Genomic DNA, 18,995 nt, shown 5'->3' on the forward strand with positions numbered 1-18,995 from the left:
TTGAACACCCTCTTTTACTGTATACATATGTGTATTTATACGTCCAGTATGCTGTTCGTGATAGGTTTTTTGAAGTTTAGCAAACAGATCTTTGTAGCAATTCAATTTCTGTGTTTCAGCTTGGGCTTTTCTGCACATAAGAATAACTATGATAGACAGGCATGCTTCGTCCCCTTCTTAATGTGAACATAACAGAGGAGATTAACTGATAAAAATGAACAGAAGAAATCTTAGGATTTTACAATAAAAAGTCCCGACTTCTGTAACAGATAATTTAATTATTTTAGTGAAACAAAAACTTGAAAATGAGTGGGTAAAATATTTTATCCAGAGGGTCTTTGTCATACATGTTTCTTTCAAAATGAAATTTTCAGTGGTTTTTTTTTTAGTCACCACAAAGGAACAGTATTTGTGTTTATCTATGCCTTTCTTAAATGGCTATTGTGGTCTAACAGTGAAGTTAATCCAGTGAGATCAATGGGGAAAAGAGACAGCACTCCTCAAGGTCAAGTCTAAAGACAGTTCACATTGTAAACCGTTTAAAGGATAAATTGTTTCTCTAAAACGTTTTTCACATTCTCTACCAAGCTGATCACAGCAATGAAAGTATATGAAGAATGCCTTGTTCATATTACTAGAGGTAGAAAGCAATGATAAGAGAGAGGCACTACAGATAGCTTGGTGACAGCAAAACTTGTTTCTACAAATGAGAATTTGTACGTTTGGATGCACTATGAGTGTGTGATTCCTAGCAGAGGATTTTCATATCAGTTTTCATTCAAACTTGATTGCTTGCAATGGAAGAGCTTTAGGTAAGTTGTTGGGGGGTTTTTGTTTGGCTTGGGGTTTTTTTGTTGGTTTTGTTTTGTTTGGGTTTTTGGTGGGGCTTTTTTTGGTGCATATTGTATTATAAATATCTATCTCAGCTAATGAGATGAAAACTCCAAAATGCTTCCAAAGCAGTTTACCTGGACAGTATCTGTTTTATTAGTTTAGCCAGAGTTGCATTGAGCATCACGAAGGAAAAGACACAGCTTCCAATGCAACATAGCCAAGAAGCTGACATATCTCGTGCCTTTCTCTTCCATTAGAGACATGCTATGCCTCCAGATGCTGCAGTCTGGATTTAGGGGCATATACCGCTCTTGCACAAATAAGAGTTGCATATGTTACGAGTTAATTCCATTTTGTTGTGTTCTCTTGCACATGGCGTTTTGAAACAGTTAGATGGAAAATATTTTTAGTTTACCATCTTGCATTGAAATGCACTTGGATTATTACATAAAATCTAAATCCCTAAGTGATATGTTCTACAGCTCAAATGCACAAATGTGTAAAGTTCACGGACAAAACGCCTGCGAGGGAGTCGCACAAATCCAGACAGTGTTCCCATGTGCTGTATTTTGCATTTGTGTCTCAGTCAGCTGAAAAGTATGCTAAATAACGCACCTTTTCTTTGCTGTGCAGCTGAGCTTCATCCAGTTCACAGTGCTATGCACTTTTCATTTCAAAAAGAAGGTGTGAGAATAAAAGAGCTTCACTCTCTTATTTAGGTTATCTAATCTAAATGAAGTGAGATAGGAATCCATGAAAAGGGTGGCTCCTGTGTCATAGTCCAACAGGTATCTTAGCTAATGTGAAGGTACTTCAAAGAAAGTCCCTTACTGGAGTAATTTATTGAACTCACTCCGAGACCTATCTGCATTGTGTCAAAGGACATGCAAGTGTGATGCCTAATAATGCTTAACAAATACAAATACTTTGGAAAGGTTCATTTCAAGAAGCAGCACAATATATTCACAGCTCATTAATAATGCTATGTTCTGGTGCGGGGAAACAAAACAAATTAGCTTATGCAAATGTGGTTTTGGAAGGTGCCAGTCTCCTTAAGGTATGACACTTGGACCTTTCTTCAAGATAATTAAGAACTTGCCTATTATTTTTTAAACATCAGTAATGTCACTGATGCCAGCAAACTTAAAATACTTTTGTGAATCAGAATCTTTAAGACAGATACGATTTTAGTTTTTGGTGATATCTCTGCAAATTAAGCTCTTCTTGGCATGTATGTTTTAGGGCAATCTAGCTAGCTTGCTGGTTTTTTTTTCTTCTTTTCTCATTCTTTCAGAAGCCATAATATCTGCATCTAAAAAAACCCCAGTTTAATCTAAACCGATCATTTCAAACAATTGTTACTCTGTATTTAATTTCTCCTATGCAGTATAGGACAGCGTCTTAGGCTTTGAGAAGCATGATGACGCATTAAAAAAGTACACACAATTTTTAGCCCTCTGCTTCCTACAGCTATTACTAATTAAGGTTCCAGTCCTGCAAATGCTTCTAGTCAGGCACATCACCATGAATGCAAATAGGACTCTAAAAACACAGAAATACTCCCACGTGAAACTGGCGAAATTATTAGAGCCTGAGCAATTCAGGGCAGTGAATCTCTTTCTCTTCCGAATACAAGCTAGTTAGGGGTTTCTGCTCCAAGCCCAGAGCTCATCACACTGTAAATCATAAGCAAACACACCTGCAAAGTAAGTGACATAATCCCAGCAGCTATTAAAACCTAGTTATTTTGTAGTTATTTATTCCTGGTGTCTTTTTCTCTCTACAGAGCAGAAAAAAATAGAAACCGCTAATTAGAAATAGCTAGGAATAAACACTGTGAGCAGTATTTTACTCATTAATGTGAAAAAGAGGTGATGAAGATTAGTGACTTATCACTCTCCTAGCATCCCTTGATGGAGGCAGAATTATGACATATGCCCCCTGCTGCTGGTCCTGAAAGAACCTGCAAATACTAGGCAGGGGACAATAAATATTTCAGGTAATGGTAGGGGGGATTCTCTGTTTCAGTGTTTGCAATGTAAGCAAGTCATAGCCTAAACCATCTGATGCACAAAGATTCAAATCAGCTGCATTTTTTTATTCTGGGTGACTAAAATTGAAGTATAATCAGCAAAATATTAATAGATACAGATGAAACCAGTAAAAATTGTATCAAATAATAATAATGATTTAAAAATACAAGCCTTTTTCCTTTGTGATTAGTAATAGGAGAAAGGACTGATTGTCATGTCTAACTGTCAAGGTCTGGAAAAAAATGAATGGAAAACATATTTTTTTTTCAGGCATCATTAATTTGCCTGCACTTTGAATACATTTCTAAATACAAATGATACATATTATTAAAGTAACCTACAAGTCTTGTCATAAGTGTTCTTTTAGTTCAGTGTTCTTAAGCAGAGATAGTACTAGAAAGAATGAAACAATTGTTAAATTGCAATATAATGTGCAGATTGGGAAACAAATACTATTGTGCAGGATGGTTCCATTTGCAAATAAATTATCTATTTAAAACAAGCACATCCTAAAGTTTTGAAGAGAACTTGGTCTGAGGCTTTTGAATAACTGATGTGGAATGGACGTTTCATATAGCTTAAACTCTAAAAGCATTCCTGGAACATCAGAGTTCAGGTGTGCCATCTCAAGTACATTAACCATCAGTTTGTTTAAATTAAATAGGAAGCATAAGAAATTTTGCTGATTAGAGTGGGCTGACAATTCAAATAACTTTTAATGATGTAATGTCAAATTGCAAATAATTTTCAATGAGGGCTTCATAGTTCAGTGCAACTTTTGGGTAATATACCAAATTGCTAGCATAGCTTTAAAATGATTAATATTTGGGGATCATGAAAATTAGAACAGAACCTGTATGTATAGGGGAGAAGTAGCTGAAAATAGAGATTCAGAGCTAAAAGGTTTTATTAGATACATTGTAGTCTTTAAAGCAAAAACCGTGTCGGGTAAGTGTTAAACCATGGCACATATAAACAGTAAAAAGAGCAAAATGGAAGTAAAACACAGAAATGCAGTGAGAGAGATATATGGGATGTGTCATGGTCTTGTAAGCTCTCACAAAAAAAAGAAAAAAGCTTTTATGGTGAAGTACAGTGAAGACATTGGTATACCATAGGTTTATGAATGGTAAATGTGCTTATTGCCATTCTTAACTAGTCATGCATTTGGTATTTTTGACAGTCAACAAATTTTTCATTTTCTGTGCAAGGTTTTTCAGTTGAGGAGTTCAAGCATCCCTGAAATGATGCATGATCCTCAGGCTTTATTGCTGCTGATATCCATAGGTTTCCACTGCAGCACAGGTATCAAGAGGAATGAATTATATTGTTTCTGTGGGAGTTAAATGGGCAAAATTTAGGGGGGGGGGGGGGGGAAGACAAAACTGAAAATAAACATACATCTGTTGTGAATCTGGATAGACTCTAAGGTTAAATAATGATGCCTGCCTTCACCAAACTGCCATGGAAAAATATGAACTGATCATAATTACAATACAATAAAACCTCGTCCTCTTCCTTTGGTAGGCTCTTGAGTACAATAAAATCTTTGGCTAAAATAAGCTGAATTCATATTTGTAAGCTTTCTCTTTGACAGTAAGGATAATATTCTTAAATGGCATAAATTGCCATCTTTTGGCTGACTTCAAAAAAGTTAGGACAATTTGTAGCCCTGGAATGGTGGTCCCCAAGTACGACTATCTGCCTGCCGTTACTGGAATAGGCATATTACAAATATGCAAGCCACACACTAGATACAACTGCTCAAGGAGCCTACTTACATGCTGATAAATATTCAGAAAGATGGTTCCTTCAGCCTCCTACCTAAAAACAAATAGGCAAGGCTACAAAAGTTCTGAAGAGGAGGAACTGTACACTGGTTCATTCAAGTCGATTTTAGATCATCTCTTTCCTCATAAATCTTAAGCTAAAAAGAACAGCAAATGCCACCTAACCCAAAAAAAAAACCCCAAAAAACAGAAAGAGAATGCAAATATTAGCCCATACATGAAAATATAAATGATGTTCCAAACTGTGTTGGCTCCAGATGTTTATAAGAGTTAAACAGTTTACTCTTTTCATATATTTGAAGCATTCTGTTTTTTCACTTGATGTTATAAGCTTTGGGCAAACTTGCTGGCATTGATTTAAGTTATGCTTTAGTACCACATGTAGATCGAGCGCATGTTCTGGAATGATACAATCTGAACAAGAATTCAGTCATTAATATTGAAAGATAATAACTGCTTACACTTTCTTCAGTAATTAGTTCACTGAGAAGCTTTGCACTGAAGCTTTAGCTGAAAAATTGTAATTCTTTAGGAAGAATGGTATCAGATAGCTGTCATTTGTTGATAACTCTGCACAGAAAGCTTTTGCATCATTTCACTGAGCATTCAGGTATTTATTTGTCTTAACATCAGTTGCCTATGTTTGCGTCCTCCTTATATAGTTTAAAAGGAAAGCATAAAGTGCTCTAGAGATTTGTATTTCCAGGTCTTGCATGTTTCAAAACTCCTACTAAAGAAGTAGTGAAAACACTTGGTGTAGGACTTGTGTACTTGTTACGGGACTCAACAGCCCAGCAAAGCACAGACCCGAGAGTTCAGATTTGATGATGAAGCTAATAACAAACACTTTGCCATGCCATTGTCACTTTGCTATTGCTTTCTTCTTCTTTTTTTTCTTTCCCCCCTCTCTTCACCTTTTGGAGCCTCTCCCACATTTCTCTAAAAAGTGCTATTTGGCTCCGTCTCTTATTTCTCTTGGAAACACAATCTTTCTCCCTCCCCCTCGCACCCTCTCACTTTCTTCATTGTGCTTCCCTTTCTTTTTGTACTGTGCGAGAAATCCTGTGCGGGCATCCCCTAGAATTAAAAAAAAGGGCATTTTTACACCGGCTTGGGTTTGGGACTTCCCCGGCCCCTTTCGCGTCTCCGGCAAGAGGAGTCCTGGCCTTGCTGCCCACCTCGGGGTCCCGGCTCGGAGTCCTAGCATTCATGACCCCTCAGTTCCCGTTTGGGGTGCTGGCATTGTTGCCCTCTCTGTCCTGGCCCCCGGATAGCACCCAGCCCCCGCGGCCGAGCTGACAGCGGCAGGTTGGAGTGCCGCGGAGAGCAGCGCGGCGGTGCGGGGCGCAGCGGCCGCCGTGGGGGGCACCGCCCCGCCGCTCCCCTCGCTCCCACCTGGGGCCGCCCCCGCAGCCGCCGGGGACGGACCAGGCCCGGCGGGGTCGCTGCGGGCGCACCGCGCCGGTAACCGTGTCACTGTTTCTAGGCGCTGCCCGTTCCGAGGGACACCGCCACCCCGGGGCTCACAGCCCGGCGAGTTGGCAAAGCCAAGAGGGGTTCGGGCCTCCAGTTTTCTTTGTACTCCTCTCTTTTAATATTAGAGCACATATTGAAACGATAAACAGAATGAAAAGCACAAAATATTTCATCAGTGTTGTAACTGTATATTTCCTTTATTCTGAAGAAATAGCAAGTTTTGAACGGTGCACAGAGGCAGCCACTGCTGCTTTGGGTGCCACGCTCCTTTTAAAGACCGCGTCGTTCACTAAATCTAAAGACAATTCTTACAAAGCATTAGATGTCAGAAAAGGGGGGAAAAGTCTTACCGTCGAAAAGACTGCTGCAGGTTCCAGCTCAGCCTGAAACTGCAGGGAAAAGTGGAGCAGCTGCTGAACAAAAGTTTTAGATTTTTTTTTTTTTTGGAAAGTCTGCAAAACTAATTTCCCACAAAATAGGACTCAATTTCCGTTTAAGAAACTAGCTCTTGCAAATCTCATACAATTTCTGATTTTTTTCCAATAGCAATTGAAATTCATTTTATCTTTCGCACATGGACCCGAGAATTTAGACTTAAACTGCTGGACCGAAATGCTTTCCCACTCTCACCCCTCCAGGCCCACCCCCCCCCCCCCCCCCCTTTTTTTTTTTTTTTTTTTTTTTTTTTGTCTTTTAAATTGTAATTGGGGGTGAGAACCAGGAAGGTACAGCGAAGAGGAAGGGCTATGAAGTGTTTGCTCAGTGGGCACCTCTTTGGTCAGTGATCAATGAAGGTGTTGTCCCAATTTAAACCAGTTAACAGCCGCCTTTGGTGGCTACTGTTAATTCCGCTCCATGTATCTTAAAGAACAGAAGTTCGGAGTCTCTGGGTTGTCCCTCCTAGCCACTAAAGACCACAACGAAGAAAATGAAGATACAGGGAGTAAACTTAGGCGAAATCTAGTTTTGAAGGCGCAGGGGGCAAGAAGTGGAACTTGTCTTTCTCCGGCCGGTGCCGAGCGCCCAGTGAGCGCCGGTGGCTGGGCGGACAGCGCGAGGTGCGCGCGGGCAGAGGGCGGTGGGTGCGGGCGGCGCGGGAGCGTGCCCCGCGCAGCGCTGAGGCGGGTCCCGACGGCCCCTCGAGCTGCGCCACCGCCTCCCACCTGGACGCGCAGGTGAGGCCCTGCCTGGCGTCCTCTAACTCCCCGGCAGGCAACGGAGGTGGCGACCCCCGCGCCCCGCCTGCCGCTCCCGAGGAAAACCCGCTGGTTCCTCTTCGCATCTCTATTGCCCTCCCCTGCCCGCTCGTCCGGCAGGCAGCGAGAGCCCGAGGCGACCTGGCGGGGCGGTGTCTGCCCTGCGGGGGCACCCCCTGCGCCGATCCGCCCCGGGGGGTGGGGGCCTTGCGGGCGGCCCGACTGGCCCCGGGGCAGCCCCGGCGGGGGCCGCGGCAGGGAGCCGGGAGGGAGGCGTGCTCCCCGCGGCCCTCCCGGGGGCAGGGAGGGGCGGGCTGCGCCCCCTCCGAGCCACCCCCCCACCCCCCCCCGCCTCTGCGGCGAGCGCCCGGGGCGCGGGCGCGTAGAGCTGCCGCCCGCTGACGGAGCGGCTGGGCGCGGGGACGGCGCTGGCGTTTCGGAGGGAGTTTGCATGTGGTCAGTGCTGTGCCGCTAAGCCAGCCCCCAGCTCACATTACACACTACTGTATTTATAACCTCTCGGAGCTGTTTCCCCCTTCAAGCAGTTCTCTGGGACCACCTTCTATTGGCTTCAACCTCTCCCGCTTTTTGACATCTGAGCAGCCCTGAGAAAAGGCTCATCTAGGTCCGAGTGTTTATGCAGCGGAGACTGGCCACTAGGGCTAAAGACCGGGATTATCTGAGCTCAGCTGCCTGCTGCAAAGTCTGTCGTTGCCGTTTTGGAAAAAAAAATCTCAGCCCCGATCTGTTTACAGTGAAAGTTGACAAAGGGTGGTGAAGTTGGATCTTTCCTAAACTCTCCTGCCTGGAACCTGAGACTTGCATGCCATGGATCACACACTCTTTGGCTGCCTGCGCAGCCCCCATGCCACGGCGCAGAGCTTGCACCCTTTCTCCCAGTCTTCTCTTGCCCTGCATGGAAGATCTGACCACATGTCCTACCCTGATCTGTCTTCTTCTTCTTCCTCTTGCATAATAGCGGGATACCCCAATGAGGAGGGCATGTTTGCCAGCCAGCATCATAGGGGGCACCACCACCATCATCATCACCACCACCACCATCACCAGCAACAGCAGCACCAGGCTTTGCAGACGAACTGGCACATTCCTCAGATGTCGTCTCCTCCCGCCGCGGCCAGGCACAGCCTCTGCCTTCAGCCCGACTCAGGAGGACCCCCGGAGCTGGGCAGCAGCCCTCCGGTCCTGTGTTCAAATTCTTCCAGCCTGGGCACTAACACCCCCACGGGAGCAGCGTGTGCGCCAGGGGACTATGGCAGGCAGGCTCTGTCCCCAGTGGAAACAGAGAAGAGGTCCGGCAAGAGGAAAAGCGACAGCTCAGGTAACGGCTCACGCTGTCCCCTGTGGGGCGGGACTCCCGGGCTGAGGGTGCTGGGGGGAGCTGCGCTGCCGGGCCCCGGGTCCCGCTACCCTACCCGGGTCGCGTCGGGTCGGCCCGGCCTGTCTCGGCTGGGCTCAGCCGGCCCCGACCCGGCCCGGCCTCTGCCGCCGCTGTGCTCTCGCCGTCCGCTGACAGCGGGCTGCTGAGTTGCTTCTTCCCTCAAACGGTCCTTCGGAATCTTCATCATTACAGCAACCTTTGCTTGGGCTACGGGGTGGGGGCAGAAAACGGAAAAAATCCAGCATGTGACAGGGCATGAAATCAAGGTGGTTGTGTGTGTGCAGGGGAGAGTTTCCTACAAGCCCGAGAGCGAAACGTGCCTAGTTTTGGTGAGCATTTCAGCATGTGGTCCCCCGTCCTCCTCCCTCCGGCCGGTACGCCACCGCTCCTTGCAATTCCGAATATAGCGCGCTTCGGCCCCTCCGCCCCTCCGCCGCCGAGTTGACTGCGGTGCCCAGGCGATTGCACAACGCCTGGAAAACTCTGCCTTGGAAGTGGGGATTCGGGAGAGGAGCTGGTGCCTTGAAGCCCTGTAGGATCTGGCTGTGCCTGCACCAGATCCTCAGCCTGGAAGGGGCAAAATCTGGACTCTGTACAGCGAATGGGAGTTCTAGAAAGCGGCTTCACTACAGTTTGCTGCTGGCAGGGGCAGAGGGAAGCAAGGAACTGACTTTTCCAATCGCTGCAATTCTTACTTAAAGACGAGTGTAAAGACATGTAGACCTGCAGTCATTTCAGGGCTATGATTCGGCATCACTGAACGTGTAAAAATAATGACACAATATCTGCTTTTTACAGTGGCAAAGCTTGTCAAAGCCCCGCTCTGACAAAAGCCACTCGGAGAAGGCAGCGCGACTGATGGCACTTCCGTTAGGGCGCACATAAACCGAGGGGTCATCACAAACAAGTCCGAGGCAGGCAGGAGACACTTGAAAAAGAGAGAGCTCAACAGTTTGAAAATCCAATAGCAGCCGTAAGTGCATTGTTTGTTATTGAAGAAGAGAAAGCGAAAGGTTTGTCCACATAGTTAGAAAGTTCAGAACTGAAATCGTGACCTCTTTCACTCAAAATGTTGTGAGCTTGGTAAAGTGCTAAGCAACAGAAACTTTTTTTATTAAAATCCCTCAAGGATAGCATATTTTTTCCACACTGTCATTTACATACATTTACAGGAATTCACAATGAGATTAACTGAATTTCATTTTACATAGGCTGGAAACTCTTCCAAGATTAAAAGCCGTATCTAGTTAGAACGCTGGTGGTGAGCTCTATTGTTGCATCTTCATTACATTTTGAGAGATAAAAAATTATTTGGTTTCATGAGGTTTATGAGTGATACTGAGTCCTTGTTACTACTAGGAAGAGAACTGGATGCCTGTTGGTGTAAGGATTTACTGTGTTTGTCAGTCTATTTAAAGCTGAAGGGAACAAGGAAATCGGTCCCTTTCACTGTCAAGGAAGTGCCTGTATCACTTTCTGTTTATTTCTTTCTGCAATCCAAACCCAAAAAACTGACAACAACTGAGTGGGGAATGTCCCAAACCTTACTCTGAAATGAGTGGAGTCTTCTGCTGGATTTAGTGGAGAAGGGTTCAAGCCTTTAGCCACTTATCTTGTGCTGTATTCCAAACCTCACTTTCTAAGACTTTCTGAAGATCAGTGCAGGTAACTATTTCCTCCTCTCTTCCGCTAAGAAAAAGAAGTATTATGGCCGTTCACTTAACTCTGAATCTCTCAAACTGAAAATCTTTTGACAACAAGTGGGTAGCTGCTGTGCCTTTGGGTTTTCTTCAGGAAAACCCTGAGTTTTGGACTGAACATTTAACCCCACCCCTTCATTAATTCAGAACCTCGGTGCTAGGTATTTAATGCTATTCTAATGTATGGCAGCCACAATTACTTTTAAGACACAGCATTTCTGTATTTCTCATCTATAATTGCCCCTTATTTGATTGAAAATCATCCCCTTTATTTCTCATTAATCTGTTTTGTTGTTTTGTTTTTTTTTTAATGAAATTACTGTACTTGAAAGAATTTCATCCACGCCTTTCCTACTTTTTGGAGACATATTCATCACACTTGGAACTACTTCAATAGGCGTTTGTATAAAATCCTAATAGTAAATAGCTAAGACATGAAGAGAGACTGTTTAAGTTTCAGTGCCAGCGTTCTGAGACAATTATTAATGCTTTTGCTTATTTACAGATGTATTTCCTCTTCCTAAGAATATCACTTAAAGCCACAGAATGTTCAGTGTTTTCTTGAGCACTGAATCTGTTCTGCATTTCAGAGCTGAATTAACCTTAGGCTACCCCTTTCTTGCATTACTCTGCTTTTATTTTGGAGTGTTTAAGATCAGGAACGTTCATTCATAAAGCTGAGTTTATAGATAGCTCAAAGAAAGTAAAAGGCGAACATTCCTTGTATCACGTCCTAAGCTAGTAACTGTTGCTCAGCCGTGAGGATACTCTGAAAGTTTACCAGCAGAGATGCCTCATTTCATTTATCTGTTATGTTGGTGGGAGTAGAATTTTTTTGCATTTATTTACAAAAATCTGGAGAATGAGCAGAATTTTGGATGATGGACTGGGTGTTTGTCCCTGTGCTTGCTTTTTTTGCCTTGGAACTCACATACTGCAGGGAAAGGGAAGGATAGAAATGTTTTGCGCTATGCTGTGTACTTTTGTTTTGGATTGAGAAAGCAAGGTGAAACGTGCTTCCCTGTTAGCATCCCTGCCTGACTTCTTTTGCCCTAACTCAGGTTTTAAGCAGTTTGGGAAGTTCCCTTCGAAGATACTGAATGGGCTGCTACAGAACAGGGTGAAACTGTCAGCTGTTCTTGCTGTAAAGCACTGGGAAATAACTGCTTTACTTAGTCATCAACCTCGCATGCTGCAGCTGTCAGTGTCTCCAGGTTTTGTAGTTGCCTCTCATTATCTTCAGAACATTCCTTTCAACCTGCGTAGGCCCAGAAGTGGGTCAGCAAAGTAGCCTGTGAGCTGAGGAGTGACACACACAAATCTCTGGAAGTTAACGTTTTGCAGTGAATAATGGTGTCTGCATCCTTGGCTTTGTAACTCAGCTCTGCCTATGTCGAGGATGCAGAAGTAAGAAGACAATGCTAAATCTGAGGATAGGTTACAAATAAAATTGCTTATTTTGAAGTGCACTAATGGTCTGAATTGTGTGCTAATGAGGTGCGGAGGAAAACCATGCTGAGTGGATAAAAAACATATTCTTGGAGTGCTTTGTTGCTCTATGGTACGAGATGTTCTATATGGAATATTTTGGATTTTTCTAATGCCTCCCTTTCTCATTACTTGCCTATGACTTCTGGGGCCATTTTATTTCTGGATTTTATAGAGTAGGTTTTGATTCTTGGAAGATGCAGGGCACATCAAATGCAAAAATTCTCAAGCAGTTGTCTAAGTTGTCTTACTGAGCTTCTAAGTACTCTTTAAACTTCGGTCAGGAGAAAATCATGTTAATATCTATGTAGAAAATGTAATTTAAATTTATTGAAAAGTATGAAAAGAAAGTGAATCTGGTAGCCCTAAGGAAGCCTAAAATGCTGTGGTGACAAAAAAAAAGTCATTTCTGTGCTGAAAAGGCCCGAGGGAAGCTGAGTAGTGTTGAAGGAGTTTTAAGCAGTGTAACTATTTAAACATTTAATTGTGATAGATAAATACATAAGTAAATTGGATTCCAGTTTAAGTCTAATGTGATTAAACACATGCCCCTAGGCATGAGAAGCTTTTATTTTTTTTCCCCAAGTTTGACATGAAAAAATGTTGTTAATATGGCACAGATTTCGAAGGAAAGGCTAGCAGGTTATAGCAACTATTCATATTTTTGACTGTACTTACAATAGTATCTTATAGAAGCACTTACAAAAAAACATTTCAGTAATCCCGTGTTTCAATAGCTTCTCTGCTGGTTGTTCATTGACAAATCACATGAAAAGAAAACAATACTTCCCCCCTGCCAGTGTTTTAATGTCTTTTATAACCTACCTATTCTCAACATGCTAGCAGGAAAAAGTTACATCTCCAGGGAATTTATTTTAAACACATGTAAATATCATAAATCATATATACTTGTTTGAAATGGTCTCTAAAAAGCAGGTCATTTTGATAAATGATTATAAATACTGCAAAATCATGGGTTTTGAGGCCTTCTGATTGGTTTCTGAAACACATCAGTAAGAAAAATGAGCTGCACACTTGTAGTCAAAAAGAACTGTGTAACTGATTCATCAATATGTCTGTGCTTTTCAGTATGGTTGTAAACGGAAGCAAGAAAAAAAATCATAATAAAGCAGAGTTTTTCTGGGAATAGTTAATTTGTTTGGTATCCAGTGTCAAAGCATCACTTACCATTAGAAAAAACAACCCAGCAACAAAAGAAAAACATCTCTGTAGCTTTTGTAAATGAAACGATTCCAAAATCTGATGAATAATGATCATAGTTTTAAGAGAAAACTTTTAAGGCTGATTGCTTAGCAAATACTGGGCTACCTAGTGGGCTATTTATTGGATTGTTTAGTAGGCGAACATTTCCAGCGTGTTCACTTCTGCTGTTAGAAAATACAATCAGGAACTTGCCTGGGACTGTAAAAATTTTAAACACTATCTTACTGATGCATTCTCAGAATTGTCTGCACAAAGCAAAGAGTAATTTTGTGTGGACAGAAAGAAGTATGGCCTCTAATTAGCTACTCCTGTCTGTTTATATGTATCATTCGGTAGGATTTGCACTTCCTCCCCCCAACCTGCCCTTTGAGAAACATCGGGGTCCTAATCCAGACATTCACTGGAGCACAAATGTTTTTTGTGAGAAGGTCTGTTGACTGTAGTGGAGCTGCTGAAGTGCTGAAGGATTTTGGATCGTTTGGATCTCAACTGTGTTACTCTGTTTCAAATCTTTGTCGCAGAAGCACAATTGCATGTTATTCTTTTGTTTAATATTAAGCACTATCGACGACCCCAGTTTTCCAAGCAAAGTCACCAAGGGATCTGGATGAGTAAGAAGTGTGGTACTAGAACCAAACACAGGAAGAGATATGGAAACACAGGGAGGGAAGATCCAAACATTCTAGCAGTATCTGGAGAAAATTCCACTAAAACTTTTCAGAACCTCGTGGTTGTGGTTACCGTTCAGGATTTTTAAACTGCCATTGCGTGGTAGAGAAAGAAAAGGGCTTTGGAATTTTTGCAAACACTTCCTGATAAAATACTAGGATAACCTTGTTGTTTGAGCACTGCCAATTCAGCATTATATATACATATATATTTGATTTTAATTTCGCTGGCTTTACCATCCTAATATAAGACCTGTCCTAACATCCTTGGCACACTGGTGTTGTTGCACAGTAAGTAATCGGATTGCGGACTTGCTGTTAGACTGGTTGCCCTTTTTAGATGTGCTACCTATTTAATAAGTGCTTTTAAACTGACGCTGTTAATCTGCGTATAGTTTGCCATTTGGTAATACTTACTTTTTAGTCATGTGATGACTTGATATGTTCTATCCTCGAGGTCCTCAAAAGCAAGATTGAGCTCTATGCCTTGAAAATCAAGGGGAGGTGGCAAGAATATCTTTGCTGCTGTCTGCTAATAATCTGATATTGCTTTCAGCAAATATGGTGTTACGCGGCAGAGTGAGTAGTCGCCCTGGCGTGTTTCTTTCAGTAGCAAAATATATTCTACCTAACAGTTTTGCTGGTCTCCACAAAGGAAGCAAAATAACTTTGGTTTCATCTGCTAGAACGAGCAACGTTTAAATCGATCAGTAAAACGTATTTACGGTGGGCTTGGGTTCAATCCCTATTTTTACTGTATTATCCCGTGTGCTTTTTCTAATACACTTAAGAATGCAACTTGAAAGGACGTGAAAGGAAAGTCATATTTTAAAAATGTAAATACTTGCATATGTTGCTAACAAGGTCCTAACGAAAATAGTGTGGTGTTAGAGAAGTTTGATAAGCAGTGCTCGAGGCTACTTCATTACATCAGTGCACAGCTGGGCACTGAACCCAGCCTTATGATCTGTCTCAAGCCTGTGCCCTATCCTTTCATGTCTGTGCAATGGCAATACCAGTGCTTGCCTTCCATTTGTAAAGTGCTGTAAGCTTATATTTAATGAAAGGCTTTGTGTGCGTGTGTGCGTGCGTGCGTGCGCTTGCGCTTTTTTTAGTAGGCTTTAAAGACTTGCAGATCTGCATCACTGTTTCTCAAAGATGGTGGCAGGGTAGGAGCCACCCGACAGAAAAAGCCCTCCTCACGTCACCCTTAAGAGCATGAGCTTCTGTGGCAGGATAGGTGTGCACAGAAAGAAGTAATTTGATTTTGGGGGTCTTTGATGACCAGAGAGCTGCTTTTCTTTTGTATTTAATCAAAGCCTGAGTTAAAGAAGGAAAAAAAAAAGAGCCTGGTGGACTTGTGTTGGATGCACATAGTCTAGTCTTGTATGTATTTTGAGTATCTGAATTACTTTAAAAAGTTATTAAAATAAATGGTCTGTAAACATACATGCTAAGGAAAGTTTCACCTGGAAGTTGTTGATGACAGAACTGCCACTGATTTTTGGTAGTGCCAGATTTGAAGACATGCATTCTTACTACAAATGTAGCTTAGCTTGGAAGGAGGTAGACCAGCTAGCTGTGCTAGTTCGTGCTTATGCTTTTTGTGGTATGCTGTTTCTCATGCTTCCATTGGCAAACACAGCAAAGAAGTGCTTGTTTAAAAACCCACTGCTGCCATCAGTCTTAGTTTTCAAGCCTTTGTTGTCCTTGTTCTTTATTAATATATATTACAAAATCTGTGTCCTTTGGTAAGTTTATCTAAGCTATGCCCACTTAATACTCTAGTAGACAAAAATGTAAATCACTCTGGGGTTATTTCAATCTCTGCTAATTTTATATACATATCTGTAATATCACTAGTGCAGCGTTGCATCACCATACCCTAGCGTTTGATGAGAGATGCAAAGTGGGGAAAAAAATAATCAATATAATGGGACCTAGTCACTGTCATACACAAAAAGTTGCTTCTGAAGTCCGCTACTAAGCATTATAAATAAACAACTGGGATTGTGAAAATTCTACCTGTTAACATCAATGATATTAAGGATATAATGTTAATTGGAGATTAGGGAGGACCTTCTTTGTTTTAAGCTCTTGGGCCTGCAGGACACAATACCGTCAGTACCATACCACCTATTTGGAACAGGAATTTATTTTCCATATGGAATTGGGAATTTCAGAAATAGTTTTTGGGGTGGGGTCCTTAACTGGAAGTTATGTGTATTACTAAGTAGGCACGCAATTATATGTCAAAAGAAAATATCAGAAGTCACGTTTGAAAATTAGCTACTAAATGTTTTGGCTTTTAATGACGAATTGAATCATTCGGTAATATGCAGTCTGAAGTCGCTGGAGCTTCTGCTTCAATACAAAGAAGAAAAAAAAAGATCAGTCTCTACTTTGTCTTAAAAAATTACCTGTGCTGCATAGCCCTCACAGCGGTGGGGAAAGAGGCCCTTACAGTACATAAGCAGAAGAAAACATACATGAAAACTTAATGGTCATTTGAAAGAGAAGTTATTTTGTGCTTGAATCCAAGTTTCCTTTTATCTTTCCTTTCAACAAATGAAACAAAATAATTGACCACACAGCAAAAGAAACAAGTCTCAAAGGAATGACTCAAATCTTTCATTTATGATGGAAGAGCATAGTTTTACTAAACCAATAAAATCCAGTGGATTATGAAACCTTAACACTGAGTCTCTTTCTTTCTTTCTTCCTTTCTTTCTTTTCTTTCTTTTCTTTCTTCCTTCCTTCCTTCCTTTCTTTCTTTCTTCCTTCCTTCCTTCCTTCCTTTCTTCCTTTCTTTCTTTCTTTCTTTCTTTCTTTCTTTCTTTCTTTCTTTCTTTCTTTCTTTCTTTCTTTCTTTCTTTCTTTCTTTCTTTCTTTCTTTCTTTCTTTCTTTCTTTCTTTCTTTCTTTCTTTCTTTCTTTCTTTCTTTCTTTCTTTCTTTCTTTCTTTCTTTCTTTCTTTCTTTCTTTCTTTCTTTCTTTCTTTCTTTCTCTTTCTTTCTTTCTTTCTTTCTTTCTTTCTTTCTTTCTTTCTTTCTTTCTTTCTTTCTTTCTTTCTCTTTCTTTCTTTCTTTCTTTCTTTCTTTCTTTCTTTCTTTCTTTCTTTCTTTCTTTCTTTCTTTCTTTCTTTCTTTCTTTCTTTCTTTCTTTCTTTCTTTCTTTCTTTCTTTCTTTCTTTCTTTCTTTCTTTCTTTCTTTCTTTCTTTCTTTCTTTCTTTCTTTCCTCTTCTTGTACTAGAGAATATTTGGATGATTGAACATTATTTTATAGCAAATAGGATATGAAAAACTAAAACAGATTACTGCAGGCTTTTAAAAGTCCTTCCTCCTGCATTCTCTCAGATCTTTTTATTTTTAGCAAGTGAGCCTGAACAAATGCTGCCTTACATAAACTTTGTTAGATGCACTTTGCTGGCCTCTGCCACCATTGTGAGTTTTAATTCTTAGACTGTGAACCTACAATGCATTTAATTTTCTGTGTTGGGAGATGGATGAAATCTAGGGTATGCTGAAGTTAAAACTAACTATTAAGTGGAGCAGGACTTCACAGCAGAAATAGTCATGTTACTCTGATATGAACCCACCTGAAGTTAAGTGTATGTTTACACACTCTGGTGGAATGGGGGCATTAGTCACATAAATGTATCAAGTGGGGAAAAAAAACATTCCCACTTTAGTCCTTCTAAAAATAGGCACTAAAAAATCTGTTGGACATATGTGGACTCACAATACAGCTATGAAGAGAGTTGAATGAACTGTGGGGTTTTCTACCTGCCAAGTCAAAAATGGTATATTCTAGAAGTAGTGGTGTATTTTGAGTGTGCGTGGGGGCATTTTTGGAAAGGAGTGTTTTAACAGGGTGAGTGTGGCTCCTCAGGCATATGGGGCTCAGTAGCTTTTGAAGGCTTTCAGCTGGTGCAGAGTAGCAGAACTCCTTAGGCTCCCAGGATGTGTGGATAAGCAAACCCCTCTTGTTACAATGTGCTTATTACTGTGAAAAGAATGGTAGGAGCAGTGACTAGATGTCTCCTAAATTCGTGGAAGTACCAGCTGGGTTAGTGAAGGAAAAAAGCACTGAAGTGATATGTGCTGGTGAACTATACGATGGTGTAGTTTGCAAGGCTTTGGCAAACTGACCTGCTAAGAATGGTGTGAATGGAAGCCCAGGCGGCAATGTCGAGTGCTTGAAGATGCCTTGTATAGCTTTGAGCTTAATATGCCAGGGCAGTGTTTTCTGCCAGAAGAAAACAGCAATCTAATGGGGGCTAAGACAGGTTCACTCCTTTTGAACTGATATTTTCTGTCAAAGCTGGTGAGTTACATTCACCTTAGACAGGGCTTGGGGAGAACAGAATGCTGCAAATCCTTTGTGCTTTTAAATTACTGATTTGACTGACTCCAAAGTGACATAGTAATATTGATTTCTTTTGGAGGGGGGTGGTGTGCCACAATGAGTACCATGCAAGACCGTTGTGTGTAAAGTCTGTGCTCCTAAGGGCATTAGAACAATGCACACTAATGATCTCACTCCCAGCTCCCTCTCTTTTATTAAACAAGTCAGATTCTGAAGGAGTATATGCCTGTATATCCTTTCAGTTCCCATTTATCCTTGCAGGATGAGTATTTTCTTTGTTCCAAAACAAATTACTGCCCTTTAATTGGACTTTCATTAGATGTCCACCTAAAATAACTTAGGAATTTCAGTGATCAGTACTGGTAGGTAAAGTTAATTTGTTAGGCAATGCAAGATGAAACAGCTACGGATCAATGGAGCAAAGTCAAATGAAATTGGAAGGCATCATTTAGGAGTTGTCCATTTCTTGAATCTGCAGCATTGTATTTTCTTGTAATATTCTGACTTTATTTTACATGTTTTTTTTAATAGATTACTGGGTGAATAAGAAGAGTGACTATTCAGTCTGTGCAATACTTTCATGAATCAATATATTGAAAGTAGTAAATAGAACAACTTAAATTTCCTTTTTTTTTTGTTTGTTTGTTTTAGTGATGTAAATATATATAGGGGAAAAAGCTGGGGACAAGGGCAGAAATGTTGCTGAACTTTGGTTTAATGTTGCATTTTAGTATTTTTTTTCTTTAAGCATTCTGACCCCTTTGATTTTTACACTTCGATACATAGCTGCAACTTTACAAGGCAGACATCTTTACTGCT

The 18,995-nt window shown here is 41.5% G+C and overlaps 1 protein-coding gene across 7 annotated transcripts in view; it reads left to right on the forward strand.

Moving 5' to 3' along the window:
• The window catches only part of MEOX2 (mesenchyme homeobox 2), a 230,549-nt gene that overhangs the window by 165,196 nt on the left and 46,358 nt on the right, over positions 1 to 18,995 (forward strand). For 5 of the 7 annotated variants that reach the window (XM_064167031.1, XM_064167032.1, XM_064167030.1 and 2 more), the window contains one exon: positions 8,309 to 8,668. The exons of 1 other annotated variant lie outside the window; for it this stretch is intronic. In XM_064167031.1, coding sequence (XP_064023101.1) covers positions 8,332 to 8,668 — 337 coding nt within the window. In that variant the 5' untranslated portion in view covers positions 8,309 to 8,331. Of the gene's footprint in view, positions 1 to 7,818; positions 8,669 to 18,995 lie in introns of those variants that run through there. One more of the 7 variants, XM_064167029.1, reaches the window with a different exon arrangement.

The sequence above is a fragment of the Pogoniulus pusillus genome, chromosome 28, assembly GCF_015220805.1.
Source record: "Pogoniulus pusillus isolate bPogPus1 chromosome 28, bPogPus1.pri, whole genome shotgun sequence".
NCBI lineage: Eukaryota > Metazoa > Chordata > Aves > Piciformes > Lybiidae > Pogoniulus > Pogoniulus pusillus.